Consider the following 25,046-nt stretch of genomic DNA (forward strand, 5'->3'; position numbering starts at 1 on the left):
GTTGGTTCCAATCCTCCAGCCAATGCAAAGGAGTTGGTATCGGGTTATTTGGTCACATGACTTTTAGTCCGGATTCTGACATTTTGCTAATTGGCCGAGACACGCTGCTCTCTGATTGGCCGCAGCCTTTGTTTACAATGTAGCACTGGTACCACAGTATCTGGAGGAGTGGAACCAACTTGTATTTTCTGCGGTTATGCCACAGCCAATCACAGAGTGTGGTGTGATAGCCAATAGCGGCCAACATATCGTATGGACCAATCACAGCCATGTTTTCAAAAACGCACTACCAGTCTCTGTATAGAGACAGAACATGCTAGCATCACTTAACACAATGCTAATGGACTAACATTTGCATAAGCTGCTTCCATTGTGAGCAACAGGATTTATAATGTGCTTATAAATACAACATACTTACATACACATGCTAATGTTAGCTTACCAGCGATGATAACATGAGGCTAAGGGTTGATGGGTTGATATTAGCATGAAAACTCACTAGCATCGCATTACAATGTTAATGGCCTGACACTTTAGCCTGAAAGCGTGTTAGCATCACTGACCATGATGCTAATGGGCTAACGTTGGCATGACATGCCACCATTGTGAGCAACAGGATTTAAATGAAGCCAACAGCTACAATTTTTCTTCATAAAGTCTTACTCCACATTTTCCTTTAATTTTACATGTTACCTGGATAAAATGATAATCTCTCTGTGGTTTAAATAACTGATATCTTGAGATATGATGCCTGAGGTTTGTTTTTTGTTTTGTGTCTCTCAGTGTCCCAGCAGCACTTATGGAAGCTACAGCTCGACCAGAGAGTATCCCGACGACGTCATCTTCTTCAGCAGGACTCACCCACTGCTGCAGGTGCAGCTGATGGTTCACTTTAATACGTTACACTTATTTAAATAAGACTGTGGCCCATTTTACAGCCAGGTCATCTAAAGGCGGTTTAAAGATATAAACTGACCACTGCAGCTCTTTGAGCTTCTTAATTATCATCACAGCCATGCTTGGCTTATCTCAAAAATTAACCGGTTAACTTTCACAGGGGATTAATTCACACTCAGTTTTATGTTGTCTTAGGAACATGTTCTGCCTCTGGGAGAGCGCCCCCTCTTGGTTAGGGTGGGCGTTCACTACAAGTTCAGCAAACTGCAGGTGGACAGAGTGGAGGCCGTGGACGGCACCTACGACGTCCTCTTCATTGGCACAGGCAGGTTTCTGAAAGTTCAGGAGCGTGCACATGAAAGCTGAGGTATATGTGAATTATTGTCAAACTCTGCGCTGTGCTTAATGCAGACTCTGGAGTGGTCCTGAAGGCGATCCACCTGCCCCGAGAGCACGGTCAAGGTCAGGAGGTCACTCTGGAGCAGCTGCAGGTCTTTCAGGTGCATAAAATGTAATGTTTCATGTTCTTTGTTTTTACCACCAGAGACCAGTTAGCTCTGAAGCTGCACTTATGTTCAGTGCGAGAGAACCCAAATGCATGACACAGATTTGTGGTGAAGGTCATGGGAGACGGGAGGTTTGTTTGAAAGAGGAGAGAGGAGCGCCATGCCCACAACACACAAATACATGCAGGGAGAGAAAACTGCTCAATTCCCAACAAACATGCAGAGATTCAAGTTCTCGGTCGCTACAACAGATTTCCTTCAGATGGGCTGCCAAAGGGTAGATTTCGTGCTGACGGCGTCCTGATGCAGAATCAAGGCTGGATGTAAGATATAAAATTTACCTTGTTCAAAATGTTCAAAAAGCAGTTTCTAGAATAGTGTCTCTGTTTTGCTTTTGGTTTTTTTTTTCCCCTGGTCGTGTCCTGCCTGCAGGGTGGGGGGGGGCAGTGTGTTCAAGTGTGTCACAGTGAGCACAGTCCAGAGATCTACAAATATTTTGAAACTTTTCTTTCAAAATCTGCTCTGAGTGTCTCTGTGAGTGTCCTCACTGCAGTTAAACTAAAAACACAGCTGCAGACCTGCGACTGCATTGACAAGAAACACTAACATTTTCCCCCCAAAATACACGTACACCTAAAATCTCTTTCTGAGGACGACATGATATAAATGTGCTGATAAAACCTTCTTACCTCTCAGTCAGGCTGCACTTTCCACATAAATACACAAATTCTTAATTGTTCCTGCTCAAAGACTGCAAACCAGGGGCGCATCTAGACGGAAAGAGGTTGTTTTGGGGGCACGGGCTCCCCACAACACCCTCTTGATTAAAGGTCCACTTTTGAAGATATTTTTCATACTATTACTACTTATGATAATAAAAATAATAGCAATATTAACAACTAAGATGTCTAAGTCAGTATTTCTCTGAGCCTAAGTTTTACTATAGATCAGGACTAAGTTTAACTGATGATCCATATAAAAATAAGTGTAGTTAATTTAACTTTTCTGCATAATCGAAGTGGGATATGAAGCAAAATCTTTTTTTTATGTAATGTCTAAGCTCAGGGTCTGTACTGGGTCTGTTTGGGGTTCTAGCTTTAAAATCAGGTCAGTTGGGATGAGGGAAGCCAGTAATATAAAAATGAGTACAGCTCTTGTGGTTAGTAATTTTATCAAGTTATATCAATTTTGCTTAAAGGCAAAGAAAATGTGAAAATGTGCAAAATAAAATACAAACACAAAACACATTAAGCAGCACAACTAAACTGAGGCGGACTGAGGTGAGAAAATAGTCATCAAAAAACCTCCAGAATGCATCCGTGGACATCAAAAATCCCAATTTTCTGAATAAAGTAAAAGCTGTAGAAAAGCTGTCCCTTTAAAATGTGTTTATCCTGAAATATTTAAATAATGTGTAGGTTAAAGTCTTTCTATAATATGATGCTGCATTAGAAAAGAGCAGCAATAGTTAGTGAGTGAAATATAATCTTGTTCAGCAGGAGAACAATTTGCTCTTTTCTTCGACGTCTCCACCTTGTTTTACCTTAAACTCTAGGATGCGGTCGCACAAGGGTTTCTATAAAAAGGTAGATGATGACAGCTTATGATTTAGCCGTGAAATTTTTTTCAGTCAGATGATTTTTTTTTTTTTTTTTTGCTTTAATCCCTGAACATGTTACATGTGTTAGATTTATTGACCCCAAGATTGTGTTTGGAGTCAAAAGGTTAAGGCCACTACAGCATACTTTAGAAAAAACTTGTGAGCACAGTAACTTATTTCCTAATTGTCTGATTGCACTGTGACCCCGAGAAGCCTATTAATTTGGAGGGTCAAAAGCTCAGTGTACATTGTAAAATATTTCTGCAGAAAAGCATCACCAGGGCGCCATCTTTTATGCAGACTAGGCGCTTGTTCCTACAACTGTAGCTTCAGCTCATTACAAAATTAATTCCACTGGAACCTCATATTGAAAAACTCAGGCTGAACTTGGATTCTCTTTCTGTGCTTTTATTTTTTTTTAAATGCTGTTTAAAGTAAAAATATGTGCTTTTCTTTTCGGTCTATGCAAAGTTCTTATTCTCTTTTGTCTTGTGCAGCACAAATCAGCGGTGACAGCCATGACGCTCTCAAAGAAAAAGGTAACACAGGGGAGAGAAATAAAAATTGACTTCTCAAACTTCCACACTCTGCTCACAGCATCACACTTTTCACTCGTCTCTCCACCTTATGTCTCCAAGGACAACTTCATCAGCAGTTGCTATGGTTACAGTGCCTCAGACACCTCAGTAATGATGAAGCCGAACCACACACACACACACACCACACACACACACTACAAATGCACCTTGTATTATAAAACATGTGGTCTCATTCACTCTGTCATCCTCCACCCTCTTTCCCTCATGTGCATCTTCTTCCTTTTTTTCTGTAATCTCCAGCTTTACATCTAGATTTTTTATGTTTGCTATGTTAGTTTGTTTATTGTCAGAGTCACTCGAGAGGTTTTGAATAGATTTTCATTAAACCGAATGAAAAACATGTTTGTTGTAAGAGGAAAACACTGATGCGGATCCAGATCTGGAACTGGATCCATGATTTAGCTCTTAGTTTCTTTATTGTTAGCACATGACTGTAGTTTATCAAAGCAAGAATATTAAAAAATGTACACACAACAACACTGGTTAGATGATGAATTTTAAAGGCACACTCTAAGAAATAAAACATTAAATTTAATTGATAAAGTTAAAGTAACTTTTTCCACATAACATTGTCAATTACGTGCAAAACAATATTGTAGTTGAAAGTAATTAAATCAAATGAAACATTAACTTAAATCCCTAAAATTAACAATTGCAAATATTGAAAATAATAGTATTAATTACATTTAAAACCCTTGTTTCATTTCTTAGAGTGTAACATGCACTTACAGATCGTATCCTTCTGCTGACATAATAAAGACAGAAAAGGATCTTTGTGAGGTCATAAGGCAAAAATGTTAGTGAGTGCTATTATTAAAAGAAAACATATCTCACAGACTTAAATCACATAAAAGAAATAGTTCAGCAACAGCAAAAGAATTTAAGTCAACTCAGCCTCACAGTTTGCTCAACATCTTATCACAAAATACCCAGGCTGGATTGATATATTTACCTCCAGATAATGATGCGTATTGTGATACTTGTGTGCTGATTCAGTACACACTGCAATTGTGTATTGAGTCACAAAAGTGTTGTGATTCAATATTACAATGTGTCATGATTTTTTTTCTTTTTTGTAACACTACACCTTGAGGAAAAAGTTGACTAATATGCTTATAGTATATAATAAGTCATATTTACAAAACAATTCGCATCGTATTTTTATGTTCAGGAGCATCATCCTGCATGTTTGGTTATTAAATAAAACACTTTTGATGTGTCACAGCGCTTCAGGCAGGCAAACTCTTCTTGATATTGTAGATTAACATTTTTCTGTGCTCGGGGTGAGTTGAGTGCCACTGCCGAGACGCCCCGAGTACCTCAGCAAATGCCCCACGTTAGACTAGTTCAGAGCTCACCCAGACCCCCACATTAATATCACGTTAAAAGTCCAGAAAAGTGTTGCACTTCTTGAGGTCACTGCAGTGAAACCAGTACAGAGCCACATTGGGATTCGGCACATGTTTTACACTGTATGCTCTTCCTGACACAACTCCACTGGTACTTGGAGAAACACACCCAGCTCCTGGTCTTCCCAAGTGATCTTCAAACCAAGTACTAGTCAGGACCTGCTGGTACTCTGCTTCCCTTCTGAGGTCTGTCTGGATCAGCTGTACACGGAGCAGAGCGGCTGCTAAGAGACCAGAAAATTAAAATGCCAATATTCTAGCCAAAAATAATGTGAATATTTATGAAAATTAAGAAAATCTATTACTACTACTATGTTCTTATTAGCTTCATGCTTTTGGGGCCCCACATGTGCACTGAAAACTGCTGCACCTACCACACATTAAGTTCATTCTCAGCTTTATGTTATATGGCTGGGGGGGCCTGGCTGCCTTTTTGTTTCTGTCCTTTGTTTCTCCTTCCAGGTGGCTTGCATTTGGGACTGAGTGGCTGTGTTGCTGAGGTTATCAGGACCTCACCCTGATCACCTGCAGCTCGTCAGGACTCACAGCTGAGGTGCATCTATATGGATTGGAACATGGTGGCATTTAAGACTGGAGTATACAGTGTGTATTTGCCAGAGACTCGACCTTGTGACCAGACGGGTGAGATCGTCGTCTCGGGAGCCATCTCATCATCAGTGGATGCAGAGAACGTCCAGGGTTTGATGCACGGTCTGTGAAAGAGGAGGGGGTGAGGTCTCACGCTCGTCAGCACACTTCCTGAGGTACGTTAGATTTTGTGACTAACATTTATACAGTCAGTAAATGTGGTGTCCCTCACACCTTTATTATATTGAGCTGTATGTTAGTCATGTATCGGCTTCCACTGCAGTGGAGTTTTGTGAACTGGATGTTCCATGCCTGCAGGTTGGGAAGCTGATTAGTAATCAAGCCAGGAAGTGTTTGCTGTTTGTACACCTTTAAGTGTTCTCTCTGTGTGTAGAGTGTGGACTCACATAATGGTTCCTTCTTTCACAGACTCGGTTTGTTGCGGCCACCTGGGGGGTGTCGGCGGGGTCCTTGAGTCCGAACAGCTTCTGGCTCCGGACCGTTAGCGCTGCTGGGAGCGCACCACGCCAGACCGCACTTTCTGTTATTTTTGTATCACTGTTATGTATTAAATTCAGTTAGCCTTTGTACCGTGCTCTGCTTATTTCATACTGGGTCCTTCAAACGCTGGTCGGTTCTCCGAGCTGCGTCCGACCCATAACACTTTAATGACCTGAGAATTTCTATTTAGTTGAACCCAGCAAGATAAATACTGATCTTTGAGCCAGTTTTTCTTTGTCACCTCTCTCTCTTTTCACTCCTCCTCTCTGTCTAGCAGTGGTTGTTTGTTGGCTCCAGGGAGGGCGTGGCCCAGCTGGCCCTGTATCAGTGTGAGCTCTACGGTCAGGCCTGTGCTGAATGCTGCCTGGCCAGAGACCCGTACTGCACCTGGGACGGGCATGCCTGCAGCCCCTACATGCCCACCGTGCGCAGGTACGTCCATGTCTACCAGATGAGGCAAAAGGTTTTAGACACTCCACAAGTTTAGTAACGACATCATATTTGATTTTATTGTCATCAAAGGAAACAAGCAAAAAAATAAGAATCCAAAAGTCAAACTATAAACCACATAAAAAGAAGTAAAAAAGAAAAGAAAAAAAAACCTTTGTCTTTACATCACAACACAAATGGCTCCTTATATTCAGTTGATAATAAATTGATCAAAAACTACTTAAATGACAGCAGAACTGTGTTTTTTTTTAAATATAAATATATATATAGATAATTTATCATGTTAAGGGCAGGATTCTGGACTTTTTTTTCAAACAGCATCTGATACTTTTAATAACTTGCAATGTTTTGAATAAAATGATGTTTCTGTATTTTCTGCTGATTTTTACTTTGAACATTGTTTTAATCTGAAACCTGATACGTTGATATTATGAGGTTTCACTCATTGATGAAGGATTGTTCCTCATTTTATTGCACGTGATGAGATGATGAGAACAGTGTTTGAGTGCACGTTGTTGTGTCAGTCCTGTGCTTGGTGCACATGGAGACAGTGTGATGCGTCCTCACGGTGCGTGACCCAGACCTCAGTGTGAGTCAGCATCCTGCACACACAACTTTAAGCTGCACCGTGGTCTGCAGCTTGTCAGGACTTTTGATGTTTGGAGGAGTTTTGGGTTTGAAAGGACACTCAGAGAGCACAACACCAACAGCTCGCATTTTAGACACCAGTTCACCCAAATTCATTCCGTGAGACCAGAATATGTGGTTCTGTGTGGCCTTGACATTTGACCAGTTTTGTCTAAAACTGAACCACTTTATTCTCGACTTGCATGCAGCGCGTCCACCATATTTAATCCTTACAGACTCCAAAGGCTTTAAGTAAGGCAGTCGTAACCCAAATTGGAAAGTTTGTTGCGTGCAGAGAAGTTTTTCTCTGCAGTTTCCCCACAAAGTCCACATCTCTGCATATGCTTTTAGCACAACTCATTAGGCCACTTTTTCTTATGTACCTGTTTAGAGCCCGACCAATATATCAGCCGGCCGATATTATCGGCCGATATAAGCCCTTTTCAAAGTACTCACTATCGGCTGAAATTTTGCCGATAGAACGCCGATAATTTCTCATAAACAGAACAGTTACTGAAATAATGTTTGTCGGCAATGTAAAATGTCCTTGCACCGTTTGTCCAGTAGATGGAGCTCTGACTCCATTCAACTGAGAGCTGCTTACACCCCTGCTTAAATGTGTTTATCACCGGCCCCCGTAGTTCACCGTCACACTGCACTGATCAGCTGACAAAAGCATACAAGTAAGTTTATAAGGATGTTGTTTGTAATAACTTTGCGATTACATTCACCCCACATTTCTGCCATTTCAGTACAACTCACTTTGATTAACTCAGTTTATGTAGTAATGTGTCAAATGTGCTTCATTGCGTCGGTCACGCTTTTTATTAAGCCCACGTTGTGTAGACTTTATTTCTAGCATGAAAAGCTTTCGTTTACTGCTAAGAGGTTGAAACATTCAGATTCACTGGTCGTCCGGAAGGGTTCCGGGAATTACTGCCGTTCGCCATTAACCCTCTGGGACCAAGCTTTACTAAATTGTAAATAACTTTTTAATGATATGAGATAGAAACTTACTCTTTTTTTGCTGAAAAGGTAACTCCGCAGACTTTCGATCCACCGTCGGCCATCTTGGTACTCCTCATAGAAGATGTGTGATAATGTACGCAATGTGAGTGTCCAATCGGAATTGGTTCTCCGTCACATGGTTTTCCAAAATCCAATCATAGGGCAGATTTACCTCACATGATACGGCAAAGATCGTTTTCAGGAGTGATATCTTACTAGTTAGCCCGTTTGAATAGCCCCCTAACTGCTCATATTACATTTTTGAATTTTTTTGAACTTGAAAATTCTTCTCTGTTATAAAGTTAATCAATATGAGGACAAAGCTTCAGCTTTTAGCTCATACCTTTTTTTGTTAAGGGTCCAAAAAAGAACATTTTATTCATAAAAAAAAAAAAATAATAATATTGGCTGATTTATCGGCTATTGGCAAATCAGCCGATTTATCGATTATCTGCATTTTTTCATCCAAATATCATTATCGGCATCGGCCTCAAAACTCCATATCGGTCAGGCTCTATACCTGTTCTTATGTTTCATATGTAAGTGCAGCCATTAGATTGGAATCTGCCAGTACCAGTGACTGGCAGTTTGAGCTTTCTGCTCAAGCTTGCATTCTGACTTTCTCAGACGTTTTATGCATGCATACAAATAAAAAAATGACCAAAAAAGTGAACAAATTAACAGGACTGTGAAAACTCAGTGGATCCGCAGGATTCCCTGGATTTCATCATGGGGAGGGGGGGGTGGGGTGGGGTTTTAGTGATGTACTCTTTAATCGTGAACACTGAGTTTTTAAAATGCTTATCGCAGCGTGCGCTTTTTTTACGACATCATGTAAGTTTTATAAGTCTGCGGACACTGATCTGTGTGTTACAGATACAAATCAGTTTCCTCGGATCTGCTGAGTTTTGTGAAGGAAAAATGCCACTCAAAGTGTAGCTGTTATGACAGTTGTCGTAAAGCAGGACTGGTTGGTTAACTGCTGTGACGCTGTGTGGCTCCTGTGTGGTGCTTAAGCTAAATGTAGCATGTGGACATCCCAAACTTTTAGAGCTTTCAAGTTTTTAAAAAGATTTGTGCAGCATGTCTGTGTCACGGAGCGACGTCGCACAGAGAGAAGATGGCAAGAAAGACTGTTTGAAAAAGTCTTATCAGGACAAGAATCCATGGAGTCGTCGCTGGCTTCATGAACACACCTGAAAGATAAAAGAAATGGGAAAAGTGAACTGTGCCCTCTGGGAAAACATGGTAAGAATTTTTCTCTCCCTGGAAAATAAACATTCTGCTGTTCAAACAGGATTTTAGACAAGATTATGTGACTTTTTTCACTAAAATGTAGGATCATTTAAATACGAGGTCTATTAGAAAAGTATCCGACCTTATTATTTTTTTAAAAACCATATGGATTTGAATCACGTGTGATTACATCAGCCAAGCTTGAACCCTCGTGGGCATGCAAGAGTTTTTTCACGCCTGTCGGTGACGTCATTCGCCTGTGAGCACGCCTTGTGGGAGGAGTGGTCCAGCCCCCTCGTCGGAATTCCTTTGTCTGAGAAGTTGCTGAGAGACTAGCGCTGTGCTTCATCAAAATTTTTTCCAAAACTGTGAGGCACATCCGAGTGGACACCATTCAACAAATTAAGCTGGTTTTCAGTGAAAATTTTAACGGCTGATGAGAGATTTTGGATTGTTACAGTCGCTGTAAGGACTACCCACGGAGCGGGACGTTGCGCAGCGCTCCGAGGCGACGTCATCAGCCTGTTTCAAGCTGAAAACCTCCAAATTTAAGCCTCTGTTGACCCAGGACATCGTGAGAGAACAGAGAACTTTCAGAAGAGGTCGGAATCAGCAGTTTATCCGGACATTCCACTGTTAAAGGAGATTTTTTTAATGAAAGATGTGCGGACGGATTGGTGCGTCGGCTCCATTTGTAAAATCCAGGCGACTTTTGGTGGCTTTCAGTGGAGTGAGTATCTGAGAAATTGTTTAACAGCAGGGCATGTTCCAACTTGTCCTTAAGGCTTCCAACGGAGGTGTTTTTCCTGTGGCGGGCACCATAATTTTTTGCACCTGCGTATACGTTTTCCCCTCTCCAATCAACTTTTTAATCAAGCTACGCTGTTCTTCTGAACAATGTCTTGAACGTCCCATTTTCCTCAGGCTTTCAAAGAGAAAAGCATGTTCAACAGGTGCTGGCTTCATCCTTAAATAGGGGACACCTGATTCACACCTGTTTGTTCCACAAAACTGACAAACTCACTGACTGAATGCCACACTACTATTATTGTGAACACCACCTTTTACTTTTTTTTACTAATAGCCCAATTTCATAGCCTTAAGAGTGTGCATATCATGAATGCTTGGTCTTGTTGGATATGTGAGAATCTACTGAATCTACTGGTACCTTGTTTCCCATGTAACAATAAGAAATATACTCAAAACCTGGATTAATCTTTTAGTCACATAGCACTACTATTATTCTGAACACTACTGTATGTGACTCTGTCAGCTTGACAGAGCTGCAGCATGAGCATAAACTTCAAGTACTGCTTGTCCATCCTTATCATATTCAGTATCGTAGCTTGGCGTGGCGTGGTTTTTCTTGCAGCAACACTTCACCTGGCACAATGCCCTTTTCCCTGTGTCAGGTGTGGGTGGTTGTTGTTGAAGGTTTTCCTGATTCACCTCCTTGGCTCGCTTGCAAGCTCCACCAAGAAGTTCATCCGTCTCTCCTTGACCCCAGTGCATGCCTGATAAAGCACATGTGCATTCAGTGCTGCAATGTCAGTCATGTTGTAAAACACAGCAGCTGGCCAACACCGTGTTCCTGAACATACATTTTGTAGATAAGGCTTGTCCACTGACCCTGTATTATTTTTTGATTCTCACAATATACAATATAAATATTCATCAGATGTGTGTTTATTTACAAAAACATGTTCTCACCTTTATGTTTACCATCAGCATTTAGAAATTTGTTCATATTAAATTCACAGATTCATTCATATAACACCAAACAGAATAGTCATCTTCACCTCTTTTCTATAAAACTAAACATGGTCTGTTTTCCATCAGATATTGTGTTGTACAAATATGGAATGATAAAAGAAATGTAACAGAGAGCTCATCATTGCAAACTTTTAAAAGAAAATTGCCTTTACATTTAATTCATGAAGTTTAGTTTTGTTTTTTCAGTCTTAAATTTGTTCAATTTTTTTTATTTGTATGCATAACACTTCTTTCTCAAAGTCAGAATGCAAGCTTGAGCAGAAAGCTCAAACTGCCAGGCACTGGTACTGGCACATTCCAATCTAATGGCTGCACTTACATATGAAACATAAGAACAGGTACATAAGAAAAGGTGGCCTAATGAGTTGTAAATTACCCCAGCAGTGCCATTTGGCACCCTCCGGTCAGAATAGGAGGTGGAAGAAAAGGCTGGATTTTCGAATGTTAGGCAACTGAAACATTCACATCTGCACAAAATAAGAGCTAAAAAAATTAAAATCTGCAGTCTGCACTTGTACACTGAAAGTTGCTCTGAAAATCTGCAAGTCCATTTCCATTCTCGCTTGTTTATTTGTTGTTGTTATGGCCTATGTCCATTAATCCGCACATGCAGTAGTGTTCAGAATAATAGTAGTGCTATGTGACTAAAAAAATTAATCCAGGTTTTGAGTATATTTCTTATTGTTACATGGGAAACAAGGTACCAGTAGATTCAGTAGATTCTCACAAATCCAACAAGACCAAGCATTCATGATATGCACAGTCTTAAGGCTATGAAACTGAGCTATTAGTAAAAAAAAGTAGAAAAGGGGGTGTTCACAACAATAATAGGATTGTGGCATTCAGTCAGTGAGTTTGTCAATTTTGTGGAACAAACAGGTGTGAATCAGGTGTCCCCTATTTAAGGATGAAGCCAGCACCTGTTGAACATGCTTTTCTCTTTGAAAGCCTGAGGAAAATGGGACGTTCAAGACATTGTTCAGAAGAACAGCGTAGTTTGATTAAAAAGTTGATTGGAGAGGGGAAAACTTATAGGCAGGTGCAAAAAATTATGGGCTGTTCATCTACAATGATCTCCAATGCTTTAAAATGGACAAAAAAAACAAAACAGAGATGCGTGGAAGAAAATGGAAACAACCATCAAAATGGATAGAAGAATAACCAGAATGGCAAAGGCTCACCCATTGATCAGCTCCAGGATGATCAAAGACAGTCTGGAGTTACCTGTAAGTGCTGTGACAGTTAGAAGATGCCTGTGTGAAGCTCATTTATTTGCAAGAATCCCCCGCAAAGTCCCACTGTTAAATAAAAGACATGTGCAGAAGAGGTTACAATTTGCCAAAGAACACATCAACTGGCCTAAAGAGAAATGGAGGAATATTTTGTGGACTGATGAGAGTAAAATTGTTGTCCAAGGGCTGCAGACAGTTTGTGAGACGACCCCCAAACTCTGAATTCAAGCCACAGTTTACATTGAAGACAGTGAAGCATGGTGCTGCAAGCATCATGATATGGGCATGTTTCTCCTACTATGGTGTTGGGCCTATATATCGCATACCAGGTATCATGGATCAGTTTGGATATGTCAGAATACTTGAAGAGGTCATGTTGCCTTATGCTGAAGAGGACATGCCCTTGAAATGGATGTTTCAACAAGACAATGACCCCAAGCATACTAGTAAACAAGCAAAATCTTGGTTCCAAACCAACAAAATTAATGCCTCGCAGATGCGAAGAAATCATGAAAAATTGTGCTTATACAACTAAATACTAGTTTAGTGATTCACAGGATTGCTTAAAAAGCAGTTTGAACATAATAGCTTTGAGTTTGTAGCGTCAACAGCAGATGCTACTATTATTGTGAACACCCCCTTTTCTGCTTTTTTTTTACTAATAGCCAAATTTCATAGTCTTAAGAGTGTGCATATCATGAATGCTTGGTCTTGTTGGATTTGTGAGAATCTACTGAATCTACTGGTACCTTGTTTCCCAGGTAACAATAAGAAATATACTCAAAACCTGGATTAATCTTTTTAGTCACATAGCACTACTATTCTGAACACTACTGTATGTAAAAATTGTCATCACTCGCTTTCAAAGATCCGTGCGAAATATTACCCATGTGCTATTTAACGCAATCCGTATGCGCAGTCGTAAAGTCGACCAAAACATCTTCCCCGCACACTTATTCAACATTATAGTCCTTTACCTTACAAGGTAGTGCAAGGTGAAAGGTCATGTGGCCAACAGAAAGGTAATATATGACTCCATATTAGTATTTCATATGCCCTTGAGTCATGTGGACCATTATTTTGGCCCTTTTTGCACTCAGCGCTCAGGTTTCACTCATATGCGCCCTCTAGATAACAAAGTGCGATTGGACACATTTCAAGTGGATTTGTACCGTGACTTTGACGGTCATTAGATTGTACGCTGCATAACCTCCACCCATCCAGACGGGCTGAGAGAGTGCATGTGGTGGTGTGTGTGTGTGTGTGGTGTGTGTGTGTGTGTGTGTGTGTGTGTGTGTGTGTGTGTGTGTGTGTGTGTGTGTGTGTGTGTGTGTGTGTGTTTTCACCGTGTGATGGAGTGATGATCAGACCAGGTTGGACCTCACCTTGCACCCAGTGCATGCTGGGAAATGTTCCATCACCTCCTCATAATCCCTGCAGGGATAACGAGTAGAAGACGTGTGGACAGATGGTGTGTGTTATTTGACTGTCATTGTGTTTGTCTTATTAACTCGTGAGATGTTATTCGTCATAAACCAGCGGTGCTCTGATGGACGTCCTTAATGATGATTAATTTGTTTGTCTCTGCAGGAGGAACGCTCGTCACTTAGGGGAGGACGAAGACCCGCTAACTCAGTGTGTCAGACAAGGAGGTGAGGAGCCAAAGGAACATCTGAGTTACAATGAAGCATCCGAGAGTGGAAAGCTTCCCACTCGTACTGTATTGATCCAAATATAAGACGAGCCTGATTATAAGACAAACTCACTTTTTCAAGACATATTTTTTTAAATACTTTCAGAAGACCAAATTTTGGGGGGAAATGGTCAAAATAGCTGATTAGTTTTGTTAGTCAGTTATCAATTATTGTTAGTTAGGCTGAATCAGATAATCAGAAAGAGAGAGAAAATATTATGTGAAGCAAGAACAAAATAGTGAAAAATGTTATTAAAAAAACTGAAGTCAACATGAACAAATGAATAATTCCTTGTCTGACCCCACATCTTATTTCTTTGCCCTTGTCCAGCCGGATTGCAGGTGGAGGCGGAGCAAAGAGTGATGATGGTTGCCGAGGGTAACAGTACGTACCTGGAGTGTCTGCCTCGGTCCAGACACGCTGCTGTTACCTGGTACAAGCAGGCTGGAGAGAACAGTCCAGAACTGCACCAGGTGTGTTCAAGTTCTCGTCTCGAACAAGCCGCCCCAGTTTAAAAATAGGAGAGCGTTCAGGGAGCGCAGACCTCCACCAAGACCAAGAGTCTACTCTTCTATCATGTACCGAGTTACACCCCCCACCCCCCCCCACACACACACATACAAACACTTCGTTAAAGATGTTTAATGTTTAAAACCGTGTAAATGTACTTTAATTTTGTGTGCACGTCCAAAGAAGCCTGGCTGTAAAAGTGACGATTAGTATTTAAAATAATTGTTACATTTAGATTGTCCAGTTACTTTTGAGCTCTGGAATTGAAGGCTGATTTGTATTTATTTATTTGTTTTCTCTCTGTAGGTGGTCACAGGTGAGCAGATGGTGGTGATTGAGCGCGGCGTCCTGATTCGCCGGGCAGAGCTGTCTCACAGCGGCGTCTACCACTGCCAGGTGGAGGAGCACGGCTACCACTGGACCGCCGTCACTGTGCGGCTCGCCGTCTGGAGCCCTTTGGCCAATCGCTTCCTCTCCTCCTGGTCTGGCTCCTCCTATCAGGACGCAGGAAACCAACCCTGGTACCAGGACATGATGGCGCTGATCCACCCAGGAAACCTCGGCCAGCACTGCAGAGTGCTGGGATACCGCCCGCCGCGCAATCACCGCCGCTATGCATACATGGAGCAGATCAAGCAGAGTCAGAAGGGGGAGCGGAACAAGCACGGAGGAGGAGGGGGAGGAGGCAGAGGAGGGGGAGGGAGAGTTGTGGGGAGGAAGAGCAGGAGCAAGCCCCAGCAGAGGGCGCCGAGGAGCGCCTGAATGTGTTGCACAACGGGAGGGCGGGTTTTCACCGACTTGAACGCACGCACATTTATGTTACCATAGACACACTGGGGCATACACACACAACACACACACACACTGTATGTACAGAGATGCATGCAGCCCCCCCCCCCCCCCACAAAAAAAAAAATCCATCTGTTTTAGTGACAGACGTTCATACTGAACTTCATTCACCTGAAACACACGAGGACACAGAGGACTGTAAATAAAGACATAGAAGACTTAAAGTCACAGCATGTGGAATGAAGGATGAACCGCATGTGCAAAACCACACGTGGCATTTCAAAAGTAAATGAGCAAATTAAGCATCAAGTCCTTCAAAACAAACAAAAATGGCTGTTTTAAATGGCATCTCTGCTTGTTGTTGGTTCCTCATGAGCCGCTTTCACACTTCAGCTCCCTTTCAGGTGTTCAGATCATCATCATTTATTATTATTTTATTATTATCATCATGTACAACTGTGCAACGGGATCATCTCATGCCCCACAGTAGCCTGTACTCAAGGTTCTGGAAATGGAGCAATATCTCCACCTGCTGGACATTTACCATTAATGTGGGTACAATACAATATCACCAAGAGCTCTAGTATCTTCAGCTGCACTTTGTCCAACAGCCTTTGATGCGTCGTACTTGTCTTACTTGCTTTCATTATCGTGTTGCATTACGGCTGCTGCAAATTTAATCCATTCATTGAGTATTATTAGTTTAACTCTGTCACCACCTAATATGGAGCCTTTACTCACATGTGAAATAATTCTATTCCATCTCTGATGTGAGACATGCAAGTCCTAGAGATGCCATATGAGGGAAGCCACCAAATCATTGGCAGATCCAGGTGGTGCGCCTTCAGGAACAGCAGGCATGGCCCGGCTCTGGTCCTACTCTGGAGCTACCCGTCCTCCTCACAAACAGCCCGTGTTGTTGCTGTTGTCACATGACTCGTCGTTGGATCACGACTACATAAATGTTTATCTCAAATGTCAACAAAACTATGGAGGAGTCACCAAACATGGGCAGCTTTGTTAGCTGGTCTGTACCACTTCCAGCCCTTCAGGCTGATGTGTCAGCCGCCTTCTTAACATTCCCTGTTTTCAGAGAAATCCCACATCAGGCGCCTCTCTACGAGTGTATCGTCATGACCCCACAGATCCATTAATAATCAGCCATGAAAGAGGAGAATTCATCTGTCTTTAAACCATTTCTGACCGCTGTGCCCAAACCACCCAGACGTTCTGTAGGAATCCTACAGGAATATTTCTTCAATGTCAATCCTGTAGGATGTCTGTCAGAAACTGGAGTGTCTAAGAATCTGATGCAATTCCTGTGATGAATCAGATTTTTATGTAGATTTTTTTGTAGAAATCCTATAAAATCTGCTGTGTTTCCAGTAGAGATTCTGTAGAATCATGTAGGATTTTTAATTCTATAGAAATAACCTAGGATTTTATTTTTCTATGGGACTCCTATAGGATTCAAATCAGATAGGATTCCTATTTAGAAATTTTAGAACCCCTCTTTTCCTATAGGAATCCTGTAGAATCCTGTTGGGTTGTGTTGTTTGAACATGGTGGTAGGAAGTGATGAGTGAAGTCGTATAGGAATCCTTCCGTATTTGTACTTGTGTTGAATTAAAAATCCTACAGGTGTCCGATATGAAAACGATTGCTCAGTCAACCAGAAAGTACCTTTGAGCATCGAGGAATTTGACTTTTCCATGTCAGCAGAAAGTCTTGTGAAAGCTGTCACGTCTCGCACTGAGCTTTTCTTTAAAACAAACCCAAATTCATAACTTCACAGTATGATTCTGCAGAAACAACAAAATTTCAAACGTCATCATACGGATGACAACAATGTGTCTCTCCATGAAGCGTAGTTGATGGGAAAAAAATGGTAATTTTTGAAAAAGTAGCATGAGGATCAAAGTGTTGGAGTAATTTGTTCAATGTTTTTATGACTTAAAATGCAGTTTGAAAGGAAGCAGCTGTGCAGTTACATCTCTGGTGCTTCAGTTCCTTATTAGTTCTGGTACTTTTAGTGTGAAAGTGTCTCTTTTTCCTCATGAGATTCCAAAACACAAAAATGTTCATTTCTGCCTCTGATCAATTCAGTTTGGAAATGTTAAATTAACACTGCTCTAAGTGCATGTGGCCCCTTTCAATACAGTGTTAAATAAACTCCATAGTGTAAATCCAATCCGTTATCATGAAAATGAACTCTATCAGTGTTAAATCAACTCTATCATGGGCTAAATTAAGGCAGATAGTGTTGACAGCGTTTTATCACTACTTATTTGGAATGGGACCAAGTGCACTCTCAGTAGTTCCCATGAGCCTCACCAGCACAATACAAAACAGAAATTTCAGACGAGTTTGCACTCCAAACTATTTTAGTTTTATTCGTGCTGCTTTTATTTTATTACTTAAAAAAAAAAAAATATTATTATTTGTTAATTTTTAGTTATTGAATCATACATTCACTCAGGTTTTTTTTTTTTTTTTTTTTTGGTTCGACCACTGAAAAGTAAAAAATACGATGAACTAGAAGAGCACCCAGAGGCTCATCCTTTCACTGAGAATTCTGAATTCTTTTTTGTCCATCTGGTGTTTGTGACATCATGAGACAAAATTGCTAGTGTGAAATAAAAAAAATCTTATGTTAAAGAAATAGAAGGAAATGTTTGCAGATGTCTCACCACCAAACTGAATCAGCTGTCCCCTGATGCAAGTCAAAATTCATCCCATCAGTCAGACATTTACAATCACATAAACTCCGCCTCTTTCTGTCAAAAGCAGCCAAATATGAGATGTCAGAGGATCCTTGAACACATCACTGGGAGTTGGAAGCATGACGGATCAGACAAAATACACACGTACACCAAAATGTGCTGTGTTGTTGATTCCAGGTCATTTTAAAATGTACGGTAAATGATTGTAAAGTCGTGTTACTAAAGTGTGAACATGCTGACAACAGAGTTGCTGCTGATTCAGAGGACTTTTCATGCTGTGAGAGGTTTGTGAATGGCAGATGACGTGGACATCCAACGTTTCAAACGGCTCACTAACACCAAGAGCTTTAGCTTCTTCAGATCACTGCGGTTTGACCGCAACATGACTGAAGATGAAAGGCTGGAAAAATAGCGCCTTTGATGAGGTCACAGAAAGGCTTTCCAAGAACATTAACCATCTGCAGGAGGTTTTCCCCTCATGCTTTTCCTCTGAGTACAAATGGCGCAGCAGGTGTGAAAAAAGAAAAGGAAAAGGGGAAGAGCTGCAGCACAGTGATGAAAATGTTCGGTGTTTGTTTTGGACTCACGTGAGTTTGGTTGTAAATATTTAGTAAAAATGTAAAGGTTTATTTTTGTGTATAACAAACAAACCTTTGGTGGTTAAAGTTTGTCAAAGAATGTTTTGCTGCTTTTAAAATATCTTTAATTATTATGATTCACTGTGTTTAAAATGGTTTTAATGCATATTTTGCTAATTAATCAGGTCTTTAATTTAATGTGTAGCAGCCAAACTGGTAATATTTAGATTTTTCAGTATTAAGAGATGTTTCTGACAGAAAACACATTTAAAATTGTCATTGTGAGTTAAAAAAAAGTATGCAGTTTTTGGTATCTAACAGACAAAAGGTTTAAAGTTTTCTAAATTCAGCTAAAGATTTAAAAATATCAAACTGCATCTGAAATAACTTTACGTGACATTTGATATCACGTGTAGATGAAAAAAATATGTATGAACCTTGTACAGAAAATGCATGTTTCTCAACCTGTGGTTCGGGACTGAAAATGAACCACTGGTGACTTTTGGTGTTTTGCAGCCAACAAACAGGTGAAAAAAAAAATGCTGTGAGCACGTCTACATGAGAAATCTGCTCCCGTCTTCAATAAAGTCACGTTTATTAAAGTTGGAAACCGAGAAAGTGCAAAATGGATCTTTAATTTCACTATATGAAACGTCAGTTACTTTTGAGGGTAAATGGGAACAGCGAGTATGTAGAGACAACCAGAACTAGAGCACAGACCCATGTGGGTCTGTCCGCCATCACTGGATGGGTGCGGGAAGTCTTTCCACAGTTTTCCATTACACTCCACAATAGTGCAGTTTGAAGTGGCAAATTGAAAATATGCTTAATGGAGACGCAATTTATAAATATCACTATAAATATCACTACACTTTTTGTGCTCATGAGGTGGTTTTTCAGGTGAGTTAATGGACTGCATTTATATAGCGCTTTTCCATCTGCATCAGATGCTCAAAGTGCTAAAATGTATGGTAGTGGTAGTTGAAAAGCCATAATTAGAAAACTGTTTATCGCCTTTACAGGTCATATGACTTTCAGCAGCACAGACACTCGCAAACACGACACCTAATTAAGTACAACGGCAGAAAGCTGGTTGAGTCAGTTTCATTGTGGCAGAACGTTGTGCTTATTGTGCTGACTCACTGCAAGTTGCCCTATTCAGCGATGGCGGCACTGCCTCCTTGGTGCCAATTCTGTCGATCTGTCTCTGAGGTAGCCTAGTCAGTAAACATGGCTGCCAGAATCCAGCATTAGCAATAATGGCTAACACAAGTGTTTTAGGATGTACACACCACCTAATTGTTATTTACACTGATGTCTCATTTGTAATTGTGAAGCCTAACGCGGTCTTCAGCCCTTACCAGATGGTTTCTGATGAAAACTCCATTGTGGCACTGCCAGAAAATAAGAGATTTTCAGCCAGCACGGATACTGAGGGGTGCCGTAGGTTCATCTAGGAACAAAATGATTTAAAAACCATCTTATGAAATATCAACTGCAGAAAGGCAGTTGGCCCAGATGACATGGAAATGTCCAGGAGAGATGGCAGTGGAGTTTCTAACCACATTGTTTAATAAAATCTTGAAAAGTGAGACGATGCCTACGGAGTGGAGACAAAGTGTGCTAGTTCCTATTTTTAAGAACAAGGGTGATGTGCAGAGATGAAGTAACTACAGAGCTATTAAGCTGATCACCCACAGCATGAAGTTATGGGAAAGAGTAGCAGAAGTGAGGCTTAGAAAGCAGGTGAAGATCTGTGAGTAGCAATATGTGTCATGCTGACAAAGAGCACTACAGATGCAATATTTGCTCTGACAGTACTGATGGTGAAGAATAGACAAGGCCAAAGGGAGTTGCATTATGTGTTTGTAGATTTTGAGAAAGCTTATGTCAGGGTGCCAAGGAAGAGTTGTGGTATTGTATGAAAAAGTCTGGAGTGGCAGATAAGTATGTGAGGATAGTGCAGGATATGTACAAGGACATTGTGACAGCAGTGAGATGTGCAGTAGGAATGACCAACTCATTCAATGTGGGATTACTCCAAGGATCAGCTCTGAGTCCTTTCTTATTCGCAGTGGTGATGGACAGGTTGACTGATGAGATCAGACAGGTGTCTCTGTGTACTATGTTTGCAGATGACATTGTGATCTGTAGTGAGAGTATAGAGTAGATTGAGTCTAGCCTGGAGAGGTGGAGATATGCTTTGGAGAGCAGGGGAATGAAAGTCAGTAGGAGCAAGACTGAGTACATGTGTGTGAATGAGAGGGAGTCCAGTGGAATAGTGCTGTTACAAAGAGTACAACCCCTGGCAAAAATTATGGAATCACCGGCCTCGAAGGATGTTCATTCAGTTGTTTAATTTTGTAGAAAAAAAGCAGATCACAGACATGACACAAAACTAAAGTCATTTCAAATGGCAACTTTCTGGCTTTAAGAAACACTATAAGAAATCAAGAAAAAAAGATTGTGGCAGTCAGTAACGGTTACTTTTTTAGACCAAGCAGAGGAAAAAATATGGAATCACTCAATTCTGAGGAAAAAATTATGGAATCACCCTGTAAATTTTCATCCCCCAAATTAACACCTGCATCAAATCAGATCTGCTCATTGACATTGACCCTATGTGTCTTTTTGCAAGGAATGTTTTTGCAGTTTTTGCTCTATGGCAAGATGCATTATCATCTTGAAAAATGATTTCATCATCCCCAAACATCCTTTCAATTGTCCAAAATATCAACATAAACTTGTGCATTTATTGATGATGTAATGACAGCCATCTCCCCAGTGCCTTTACCTGACATGCAGCCCCATATCAATGACTGTGGAAATTTACATGTTCTCTTCAGGCAGTCATCTTTATAAATCTCATTGGAAAGGCACCAAACAAAAGTTCCAGCATCATCACCTTGCCCAATGCAGATTCGAGATTCATCACTGAATATGACTTTCATCCAGTCATCCACAGTCCACAATTGCTTTTCCTTAGCCCATTGTAACCTTGTTTTTTTCTGTTTAGGTGTTGATGGCTTTCGTTTAGCTTTTCTCTGTAAATCCCATTTCCTTTAGGCGGTTTCTTACAGTTCGGTCACAGGCGTTGACTCCAGTTTCCTCCCATTCGTTCCTCATTTGTTTTGTTGTACATTTTTCGATTTTTGAGACATATTGCTTTAAGTTTTCTGTCTTGACGCTTTGATGTCTTCCTTGGTCTACCAGTATGTTTGCCTTTAACAACCTTCCCATGTTGTTTGTATTTGGTCCAGAGTTTAGACAGCTGACTGTGAACAACCAACATTTTTTGCAACATTGCGTGATGATTTACTCTCTTTTAAGAGTTTGATAATCCTCTCCTTTGTTTCAATTGACATCTCTCGTGTTGGAGCCATGATTCATGTCAGTCCACTTGGTGCAACAGCTCTCCAAGGTGTGTTCACTCCTTTTTAGATGCAGACTAACGAGCAGATCTGATATGATGCAGGTGTTAGTTTTGGGGATGAAAATTTACAGGGTGATTCCATAATTTTTTCCTCAGAATTGAGTGATTCCATATTTTTTTCCTCTGCTTGGTCTAAAAAAGTAACCGTTACTGACTGCCACAATCTTTTTTCTTGATTTCTTATAGTGTTTCTTAAAGCCAGAAAGTTGCCATTTGAAATGACTTTAGTTTTGTGTCATGTCTGTGATCTGCTTTTTTCTACAAAATTAAACAACTGAATGAACATCCTCCGAAGCCGGTGATTCCATAATTTTTTCCAGGGGTTGTAGAAGTGGTGAAAGTAGATGAGTTTAAATACTTGTGGTCAACTGTCCCAAGTAATGGAGAGTGTGGTAGAGAGGTGAAGAAGAGAATACAGGCAGGGTGGAGTGGGTGGAGAAAGGTGGCAGGAGTGATTTATGACCAAAGAATATCTGCAAGACAGAAGAGGAAAGTTACAACACATTAATGAGACCAGCTATGTTGGATGGCTTAGAGACGGTGGCACAAACAACAAGAGAGGAGGCAGAGCTGAAGATGATGTGATTCTCTTTGGGAGTGACGAGAATGGACAGGATTAGGAATGAACATATCAGAGGGACAGCTCAGGTGGGATGGTTTGGAGATAAAGTCAGAGAGGCGAGATTGAGATGATTTGGACATGTGCAGAGGAGGGACCCAGGGTATATAGGGAGAAGGATGCTGAGGATGGAGCCACCAGGCAGGAGGAGAAGAGGTAGGCCAAAGCAGAGGTTTATGGATGTGTTGAGGGAAGACATGCAGGTGGTTGGTGACACAGAGGAAGATACAGAGGACAGGGTGAGATGGAAACAATTGATCTGCTGTGGCCGAAAGAAGAATGATTGTACCGTATGTATGTGGGACCCCCCAGACACACACACATACATACACAGCCTCCACACATATAACCGCCCATCCAAGGCACTCAAAGCTGCCTTACAGTCAAACATAATCTACACGTATTAAGACATTGTTACATCAAGAGATCAGTCCAATAAAAACAGACAAATACACACAAGTAAAAAACCATGACAGAGTAAGACGTTCACCTCAGAGCCCAGTGCTGCACTAGTTCATACTGAAATCCTGATCACGGTCTTTTAATAAATCTGGTCCAACATCTTAAAACACAGTCTGAATACTGAAGTCACACTACAAGTTGTTCCACAGCGACTCACGTGTGCACCACATAAAAAAAAAAAACGCACCTGAATTTATATTTATTTTGGACCTAAACTCCACTTTGACCAGTGCACACGTGATTTTATTTTTAATGTACCAACAGTTTCATGCTTTTATTTTTGTTGCACGTCTGATGGCAGCAGACACAAAGCAGGCGTGCGTGTAGTCTGTTGCTTGTTTCTGCTTCTTTAAACATTCAGGAGTTCCGTGCCGGGTTCTTCTTTCATGTGGCTGCAGAACTTGAGCAGCCAAACCTACGTTCAATTTCCCTTCTGCTCTGCACGCCGCCGCCAATTTACTTCTCTTCAGCATCAAAAGTGTCTCAGAACCACATCGGGCAGATTTTATGAGTTTGACCTGTGACCCTTTGTTTCAGCTACTCTGATGGCGCTGACGTTAAACCCACACATGCAGTCAGTGTGTGGAGGCAAAGTGCTGCAAATTGGTTCCTGTAAAACGCTGGCAAGAGTGACATCACCAAAACGGCTTACGGCTTGAATCTAAAGTCTGTTATTACCGGGCTTAACTGTGCATGGGAATCCACTTACGTCCCATAATTCAGGAAAAGTAAACTTTTAAATGAGTCTGCGTGGTACCTTGTATGAATTACACACACTCGTGCACCCATGGCGCATGCAGGCGAGTCGTTTCCAGTCCCGAGTGCCATGAACAAAATAACTCCAGTATGCTCAGTGAGAAAATTCATTTTATTTAGAAATATATATGTATACATACAAATAATGAATGTTCGTGAGTTCAATGGTATGAATATTTCATGAGGTGAAACCTGGAACATACAAGTGACAAGTGACCAAGTTTTTTTATTCGGCGCACAAAATATTCAAATAGAAAAAAATGAACAATTCCACAAACAAACACAGACAAAACTAGTGAGTCCGAAAGGGTGTGGGCTGAAGCAAAGCTTATTAGCGCCCACCCCTGATAGTACAAGTCCAACTATTCTAATCAGTCATATTTACATAAATACAAATTCACTACTACATGTCGACACACAGACATACACATCAATATACTATTCACTTATAATTATTTATATAGTACCAGATCATAAGAAAGTTGAATCAAGGCACTTTACGCCAGTAAGGACTAACCTTACCAACCCCCAGAGCGAGCACTAGGCAACTGTGGTGAGGAAAAACTCCCTATAAGGAAGAAACCTCAAGCAGACCAGGCTCTTGGGGGTGACCCTCTGCTTGGGCTGTGCCATATATACCTATATACTTTACAAACATAAATAATACATACATATACACAGTCACTTATATACATTATACACCTACCATATCTATATACGCATATACATACCCCACACATTCAATATACAATAAGTCCCCACTTATAAATTGAACATTCCATCTAAATCAAATTATATTTGCTTCTTATGATACTTAGGCATAATGTTCTTTTTGAGTAGTTTTCCTTAAATCTTCCTAAGGTACTACTATTCTAACCTCTGTTGAACATTTGTTCCATTTCCTCACCCAACACAGACACACAAAGCCCTTTACATTGTTCTTACTGGTGTTTCATAAAAATTGCACAACCTCTTAAACTATATCTGGATTCCCTCAATCGGAACCAGATCTGGACATTGTCTCGGTAAGGCTGGTTTTTCGCCTCGAAATGTTAT

General features: G+C 40.8%; 1 protein-coding gene and 1 long non-coding RNA gene across 2 annotated transcripts; one reads left to right on the plus strand and one right to left on the minus strand.

The window, feature by feature from the left end:
* The first annotated feature begins 747 nt into the window (after positions 1 to 747).
* LOC117511407 (semaphorin-3ab-like) lies at positions 748 to 15,720 on the plus strand. Its single transcript, XM_034171440.1, has 8 exons — positions 748 to 873; positions 1,093 to 1,222; positions 1,309 to 1,397; positions 3,501 to 3,542; positions 6,375 to 6,532; positions 14,017 to 14,078; positions 14,451 to 14,593; positions 14,937 to 15,720. The coding sequence occupies exons 1-8, from the start codon at positions 748 to 750 to the stop codon at positions 15,390 to 15,392; spliced, it is 1,206 nt and encodes a 401-aa protein (XP_034027331.1). The 3' UTR covers positions 15,393 to 15,720.
* A 142-nt stretch (positions 15,721 to 15,862) lies between these two features.
* LOC117511838 lies at positions 15,863 to 22,162 on the minus strand. The gene is made up of 3 exons (XR_004561098.1): positions 22,152 to 22,162; positions 21,880 to 21,885; positions 15,863 to 16,012 (listed from the first exon to the last, which is right to left on the minus strand). It is a non-coding gene; the product is annotated as an uncharacterized LOC117511838 (long non-coding RNA).
* Positions 22,163 to 25,046: the final 2,884 nt, after the last annotated feature.

This window comes from Thalassophryne amazonica, chromosome 6 (assembly GCF_902500255.1).
Source record: "Thalassophryne amazonica chromosome 6, fThaAma1.1, whole genome shotgun sequence".
Taxonomy (NCBI): domain Eukaryota; kingdom Metazoa; phylum Chordata; class Actinopteri; order Batrachoidiformes; family Batrachoididae; genus Thalassophryne; species Thalassophryne amazonica.